General features: G+C 42.2%; 1 protein-coding gene across 5 annotated transcripts; it reads right to left on the bottom strand.

Moving 5' to 3' along the window:
• Positions 1–350: 350 nt before the first annotated feature.
• LOC123444293 (protein MLN51 homolog) lies at positions 351–7,549 on the bottom strand. Of its 5 annotated transcripts, none has more exons than XM_045120971.1 (15): positions 6,819–7,525; positions 6,284–6,386; positions 6,035–6,142; positions 5,824–5,931; positions 5,613–5,720; positions 5,402–5,509; positions 5,191–5,298; positions 4,980–5,087; positions 4,515–4,903; positions 3,698–4,419; positions 3,005–3,122; positions 2,104–2,199; positions 962–1,014; positions 785–830; positions 351–699 (listed from the first exon to the last, which is right to left on the bottom strand). In XM_045120971.1, the coding sequence occupies exons 1-15, from the start codon at positions 7,304–7,306 to the stop codon at positions 666–668; spliced, it is 2,697 nt and encodes an 898-aa protein (XP_044976906.1). In that variant the 5' UTR covers positions 7,307–7,525; the 3' UTR covers positions 351–665. The 5 variants fall into 5 exon arrangements, 3 of the variants coding, with proteins under 3 accessions (XP_044976906.1, XP_044976905.1, XP_044976907.1); XM_045120970.1 differs by having other exon boundaries at positions 3,698–4,431; positions 6,819–7,523; XR_006630974.1 differs by lacking the exons at positions 351–699; positions 785–830; positions 962–1,014 and adding an exon at positions 2,420–2,597 and having other exon boundaries at positions 2,107–2,199; positions 3,698–4,431; positions 6,819–7,549.
• Between the last annotated feature and the right edge of the window lie 424 nt (positions 7,550–7,973).

Raw genomic sequence — 7,973 nt, 5'->3', positions numbered from 1 at the left:
GATAGAGGGAAAGTAACTTTTTCTAGGCCCCACCTAACTCTAACCTAAATAAACACCTCTTGGGTCGGTTAGTTTTTTTGGGTGGGTTGGATGCATCTAACCAACTCTAACCCTCCTGTTTGAATGTTTTGGGTTAGTTCGGTCCAATCTAACCAACTCTAACTCTAACCCATGGATCTAAACAAGGCCGATATACTAAGCCAAATCATGGCAGAAGACAGCAATGAAATAGGTTGATGGTTCCAATGAAATAAGAATGGAATATGAATATACAATTGTACAGAACAGCAAAAGGGAGAACTTTCTCCCATGTCAGTCAAAGTGTCAATCGCCTAGAAGCAGTGAACACATCATCCAAAGCCTATGTGTTACTATAACAAAACCTAGATTCACAAGTCAATGTAATTAAGTGCTGTCAATAACGAAGAGGGCAGCATCTTTTTCCAAGAACTTCTCGGAAGCTGCAAAAGTGGGCATACCTTGTGTAATTGTTACAGTTACAAAGTGTTTCACGAAGAAAAAACAAGGAGCGAAGGACTTGGACTTGGAAAGTACTGAGCTATGCACTATGATTGACAGCTGTAGCAATACAATGCAGAATGTGCTAGTTCTGATACAGACTGAAAGCTCGTCCTCTGGATTCACTTTGGTTGTCACTAAACTCATTATGTTAGTGAAGCGAAGTTCATCTCTGAGTATCTGATAAATTATAAGCGATGTCAATACATATACTTGGTGTTAACACGATGCAGAGACCATATGAATTCCCATGATCTGAACTTACCTGAGAAGTTTGTTCTTGCGCTGACCAAGCTCATGACCTACGACCTCTGCCAGAAGGGTAGGAGGTAAAATATAAGTTGTACTTATAGAATAAGATCTAGAGGGTAATTACCATTTAAACATCAGTCGAGCCTAAAAGAATACAGAATACACAACGACACTCAGTGGTTTCTTTCACCTGGTATTTCAGGGGAGTTCAACAAGACAGGAACTTCAGTCACACAACGGTTTCTGCAGGGAAAAAGAAGAAATTAAACATAAATCAATGTGTATTCATCTTTCTTGTACCGCACTGTAGTTCTTGTTTGTCAAGTAAGCATGATGCAAGTTTCACAAGCACAACACACAATCTGACATGAAATAGTCAGGCCGTTGGCAGGCACTACATGGATACAAAACCTGGAATCTGTAAATAAGTGAAATGAAGACAGAAATGCATATACCAACATACAAGGTATAAAGTTTACACAAATTTGTGTGTTGTACATTGATGCCTATAAAAGAATCAATGGAACAGGTGGTGAAACGAAAAAACCTCCAACATCCCATTTCCAATATCCATGAGGCCATATACTTACTTTCTCTTTTTGAAAAGAAAATTGGCTTCCTACACAGAAACGTTTTCTACTGTTTTATGACTTGTACTCACTGAAAAAAATGGCGTGATATACCGCCGCTAATAGCATGCTATAGCGTATAGAAAATTGTCTCGCTAAATTGATCAGTGTACAATGTCTCGCTAATAGCACGTTATAGCGCGCTACAACACACTAATAGCATATTTTCAGGGGCGGCGCTATTTTTTTCCTTGCTTATACTGGAACTCCCAGGAAGGCAACTACAGTAAAAGTCCTGACTTGCGCCGCGAACACAGTACAGAGAAAGGCTAGTTGAGAACCTTGCAATTGTCGAGACCAGCCATTCAATTCAGTGTAAGCGGAAAATTTAGGCTCTAGATTGTACTAAGATATAGGAAAAACTAGCTCTGAGATTACGGTGTCTTAATAATCTACATGCTGTTCTTGTGATTACATTGAAGACAGCCAAAATCTTTAGTTCAGATGCTAAACTCTGACTGAAACTGATGTAACTACAACTGCAGGAAAAGTGTGCCAAAAAAGAAAAACTGACCAGGAAACCATTATCCGTGGTATTATTTTTCATAGTTCAGATGCTAAACTCTGACTGAAACTGATGTAACTACAACTGCAGTTAGGCAAATACCAGCTAGATTTGTTGCAAAGTATACATACACCTATAAGGTGAGAACATGATATCTGAAAGCGTGCAACATAAAGGACACCGAAGTTAGAATTTTACCTTGGGAATGCTGATGGTTGGGGATAATGACTGCCAATATAAGAAGGATCATATGTTTCCCCAAGGACCCCAGTAGCACCAGATAATGTTTGCAGCCTGATTTTCAGGAAATGAAGTCAGAGAGATCAAATGCCGGTTTAGATCAAAAATAAGATAACACGATCCAACCATAGTAAAATGGATGTAACTAGAATTGCTGGCTACTGATTAAGAGCTCAGGCATATTCTATACTCTGACTAAGCACATTCAATTAATCTTAGCAGGAAATTCGAGGATCCTACAAAATGGAATCAGACTGTTTTTGCCAGTAAGTACCATGTAATCAACCAGTTCAGTACCATGATGCTCTTCCTAGGAACCCATGGCTTTGTCATATTCATCTATTCTGTAACAGCACATGACAGGAAGGTACAGTATCCGTGGATACCATGCCCAACACAGACAGGCCTTCAGCACGCCATGGATAAGTATTGTCTGTGTTCTGATAATTTGTCTACAGAAAAAAAAAACCATTAATGGCATGGCATGGCTGGCCCAAATGACTCGGCTATGGCATGTATTGCGTTTGGCAATCTGCCTTGGCATCCTTTTTTCTTCTTTCTCTTGCCGATTTTATCGGATTTGTAATAATTCGGCTGTATGCATCCATAGCTGGCGCAGAGGCCGGAGGTAATTAAGCTTCAATTTTTTTTTAAAAAACAGCTTGGCCCAGATAATAGAACTAACAAGATAACAAGTTTTTGAACCCTGCAGGGTGCACCACAACCGATCACAAATATCTGTAGAACTCATGAAGAGATTAGCAAAATGGAGTTTGCAGCTTCAATTTCAAGATACCAATCAGAAAAATGAAGCAATACTTCTTCCAAAACATCTAGACGAAATTTAAATCCCACATACCAAGTAATTTGACTAAGCTCAGAAATGTCACTGGATTGATGAACCAAAAGTCCTGGCACATCCATACCAGTGCATGGGATATCAGGTCCCCTAGGATGCTGCCCACTGAACTTCATAACTACAGAGGAAATGGAGTTAGAAGTTAGGGTAACAGAGAATGTGCAGGACCAGAGCCTCAAACATGCATACATTTCAGAAGCAAAGGACAAGTACAAGAGTACGGAGTTATATATATATACATGATTTAGTATGACAATGCAGACTATGATAATATAACACATAGGATAACATTAGCATAATACCAAACAAGATTTGGTATGAACCAGCAAGTCTACAACTAGTAGAATGACATCCGGACCTGAACCTTATTCTGGAATGACCAGAATAGTATTTCCTAACGTTCTCTAGCAGCTAGGCTAGGGACCTAGGGTTGAAAACTTGGCACATATGCACTTCTGGACCTCCAAATCGTAAAGAATGAACTATTTGAGTTATCAAATTCATGCTAGAATATTTAAAACTTGTTCAAATCAAATCTCGTTGCCATTTTCCCCCTGTTAAGTACGTGACTGCATGAAAGTTTCTGTACCAAGTGAGAACAAACTTTAAATGGTTGGACTGCTCTACGTTTTTTCTTTTCGAAAAGGAGGTTGGACTGCTCTACTGGTTGCAACTTTATAATTAAATACATACCTGACAATACTGCTGGAGTGCCAAGAGTAAGGCCCTTTGCTCCTGTAACATCAAGAGCATGATCTCCACAAGGACAAGAGCCACTCACTGCTTCTGCCTTGTCATTTTGCGCAATTATAACAGACGGTGCTAGAGACTTGTTTGACCCAGGAGGTGGATTTGTCAGTGTATTTTGTGGATGAGATTGAATTTTGCTGGTACTGGCAATGTTTTGATGAAATATCTGAGTAGATTCGCTCGGCGTCAGTAGGAGTGGTTGTTGAACGGACCTTTGCTGATAGACTGCGTTACTGAATTCAGTATAAGACCTAGTTGCTTGACTGGTTGAAGAAAGATTGTTCTTTGTGGGGCCACCAATGTTCAAACCACTTCCTTGGTCCCTGGATTTTGAATATTGGCTATTTGATGTTGATAGAGATGAACGAGAACCAAGGTCAGGCATGCCTTTTATCATGCTAAGAGAACCAGCAGTATTTCCATGCTCACCAGACGGAGCAAAAGCCTTCACTCCAAAACTGGGACGAGATTGTGGTTTCAGAGAACTATGTGCCATTCGAATGGAGGATGAGAAGAGCTTACTTAAAATGTCAGGTCGCGATTTCCTTCTTTCTATAAAGGGGAATTCTTGCTTCGATGGAAACTCTTGTTCATTCTGCAAACTTAAAGTTCGATGTGAATTCTTTCCCACGCCTGTATCAGAACAGCCCTCTTCATTCTGTGATCTGGAATATGTCCTACGAAGAATAGGCAACAACATCGTTAATGCGGAATTCAGCTAGGAATCTCTGAAAAGGGGGGAAATGGATTCACACTTTACCTATTGTTTTGCACTGAAGAGGTTTCAAAAGTATTCTTCCAGTGAGGTTGGTAGGGTCTTGATGGTTTGCCTCTGTTAACATTTGGTGCATTGTTGTAACCTTTAGCATTCACATAACAGATACGAGATTCTGCCCGGGCATTATAAAAGTTCTTCTCATCATAGTACAAATGGGATTTTCTTGGAACACTTCTGTAGTTATTGGCGCTGTAATAGGAAGTGTTCGTCTCTTCTGGAAATCTATTGTAGTTGTTGGTACTCCCATACTTGTAGTCTGCTCCGTAATCATGATAATAGAATGCAGATTTTGTTCCTTGTAGGTAACCATGGTTAACATCATAAGTTTTACCACCAGCCCATGCTCTGAAAGGACTTCCTGGCCTCCTAGTCTAAACAAAGCAAACCAAATCAACAAAGTCAGTAAGAGTACTACATAATATATAGGGGGAAAGGCATGATACACACACTGTCATGTTGAACATAATGGGTATTAATCTCATCAAACCGATCATGGTTAACGTCATGAGTTCTACCACCAGCCAATGCTCTAAAAGGACTTCTTGGCCTCCTTGTCTAAACAAAGCAAAGCAAATCAATGAAGTCAGTAAGAATACTACACCTCCAATCCAAAATAAGTGTCGGAGTTTTAGTTCAAATTGAAAGGCGTGATACACACACTGTTATGTTGAACATTACGGGTATTGATCTCATCAAACCGATCATGGTTAACGTCATGAGTTCTACCACCAGCCCATGCTCTAAAAGGACTTCTTGGCCTCCTTGTCTAAACAAAGCAAAGCAAATCAATGAAGTCAGTAAGAATACTACACCTCCAATCCAAAATAAGTGTCGGAGTTTTAGTTCAAATTGAAAGGCGTGATACACACACTGTTATGTTGAACATTACGGGTATTGATCTCATCAAACCGATCATGGTTAACGTCATGAGTTCTACCACCAGCCCATGCTCTAAAAGGACTTCTTGGCCTCCTTGTCTAAACAAAGCAAAGCAAATCAATGAAGTCAGTAAGAATACTACACCTCCAATCCAAAATAAGTGTCGGAGTTTTAGTTCAAATTGAAAGGCGTGATACACACACTGTTATGTTGAACATTACGGGTATTGATCTCATCAAACCGATCATGGTTAACGTCATGAGTTCTACCACCAGCCCATGCTCTAAAAGGACTTCTTGGCCTCCTTGTCTAAACAAAGCAAAGCAAATCAATGAAGTCAGTAAGAATACTACACCTCCAATCCAAAATAAGTGTCAGAGTTTTACTTCAAACTGAAAGGCGTGATACACACACTGTTATGTTGAACATTACGGGTATTGATCTCATCAAACCGATCATGGTTAACGTCATGAGTTCTACCACCAGCCCATGCTCTAAAAGGACTTCTTGGCCTCCTTGTCTAAACAAAGCAAAGCAAATCAATGAAGTCAGTAAGAATACTACACCTCCAATCCAAAATACGTGTCGTAGTTTTACTTCAAACTGAAAGGCGTGATACACACACTGTTATGTTGAACATCATGGGTATTGATTTCATCAAACCGATCATGGTTAACGTCATGAGTTCTTCCACCAGCCCATGCTTTAAAAGGACTTCTTGGCCTCCTTGTCTAAACAAAGCAAAGCAAATCAATGAATTCAGTAAGAGTACTACACCCTCCGATGCAAAATAAGTGTCGTCGTAAAACCACAACACTTATTTTGGATTGCAGGGAGTACATAATAAATAGGGGAAAAGGCATGATACACACACTGTCATGTTGAACATAATGGGTATTGATCTCATCAAACCGATCATGCAGCCATACACTATCATCTTCAGAATTCCATAACTTTTGGCCACCGAAAAAGTCCCTGAATTAATAACATGGACAATATCAGGCAGACACTGTGCGCCAAAATTTATAGTGAATACAGATGGAAAAGAATTATAGAAAAGGGAGCCAACTTCAAACTCTACCTACCAATCTGTAGAAGTTGTGCCAAGCAGCCAATGACAGTGAGTAACAAAATGCAGTTAGGTAGCAGTTTATCTGTTTAAGCTCTTACAACAAACAGTACGTGTACAAGTTCCATCTAGACAGTGTTACACGATGTTTCCTTTGAATGCACGATCTTATCATACAGTCTCCAATCGAGCAACAGGTGTCTCACTGTAGACATGTAGGTGCTCCGACTAAGATACCTCTGCAATCCTTGCTGCAACTAAATGCGAATATGCAACACACATGCTTTCAAACGAATAACGGGAGAGGAAGCAACCAGTGGAAGACGAAATGCCCGAACCTCTGGCGCCCGGGGCTGCGGTTTTCCTTGTTCTGGAAGCGATCATCGTGCATGTAGAAGGCACCTGTTCTCGGCACGGCGTGGGGCTCGGACCCCTTGCTCTCCTTGTCCTCTTCTTCCAGTTCGGCTCCCGTCTCAGCCTGGGCCTCCCCGTCCTCCGGCGCCGCAGCCACCTCATCGGGCGCCACTTCCTTGGCCTCTCCACCACCATTAGATCCTGCGTCGAACTCCTTGCGAGCCTCCTCGCATTCCTCAGAACCCTCGTCTTCGTCGTACACCTCGGCCGCGCCCAGCTCTTCGGAGTCGGGGTCGGAATCGGACCCGGCCACCCTCGACGGCGGTGGGGAACCACTCCCCCCGCCGCCGCCGCCGCCATCGCCCTCATCGTCGTCGTCGCTCGCGGCCTCGCGACGCCTCAACGCCGGGAGGGGCGAGTCGTTGACGTCGCTCAGTTCCTCCTCCTCGTCCCCCGCCGCCGTCGCCGCCATAGAGGCCACCGCGCCAATTGGGCGAGAATGCTAGCTAGGGTTTAAGCTAGGGTTTGAGGGAATCCGGAAGGTTCGAGAGGATTCTCGACCTCGCGAGCTGTTCTGCTTTTGGCGGACTGGCTTGATTTGATCACCTTTAGTGATCGATCAGCTTCTCTGTTGTCAGGGGAAAGAGAGGGGGAGGGGCATTCATTAGCTGGAACCACTGCGATGTCCCTTGTCTAAATCTTGGGATGTCCAGCAAAAAATAGCCAATTTATGGATGTTGAGGCGCCGACAAGTGGGCCACCGGAACAAGATTTGTAGGTGAACTCTGTTGGCCCCACCTGTCATCACGTGTACTCCTCTCTATGCGTGTAGCCTAGTGGCAAGGGAGTGGCTGCCCACCCTGCGGCCACGGTTCGAACCTCGTCGGGGCAGGATTTGTGGTGCTCACTCCGGGTTGGATTCTCCTATTAAGCTAAGTACTAGGTGCTAGTGTTCATGGATTTCATTTAAATTGCTCAATTCCTCACAAGAAAGCACTACGATCTTTTTTTTATAATAAAAAATATGGTAACATGCGCAAATCCTTGTAAACATCTTACACATACACTACCCGGGTAAAATTCACTGTTTTGACATTTTTCATAAGGTTTAGCCGGATTTAATTTTGATGGAAAAATAT

Source organism: Hordeum vulgare, chromosome 3H (genome assembly GCF_904849725.1).
Source record: "Hordeum vulgare subsp. vulgare chromosome 3H, MorexV3_pseudomolecules_assembly, whole genome shotgun sequence".
Classification (NCBI taxonomy): Eukaryota; Viridiplantae; Streptophyta; class Magnoliopsida; order Poales; family Poaceae; genus Hordeum; species Hordeum vulgare.
Note: the sequence above shows the minus strand (reverse complement) of the source record. Positions and strands in the feature narration are given on the sequence as shown.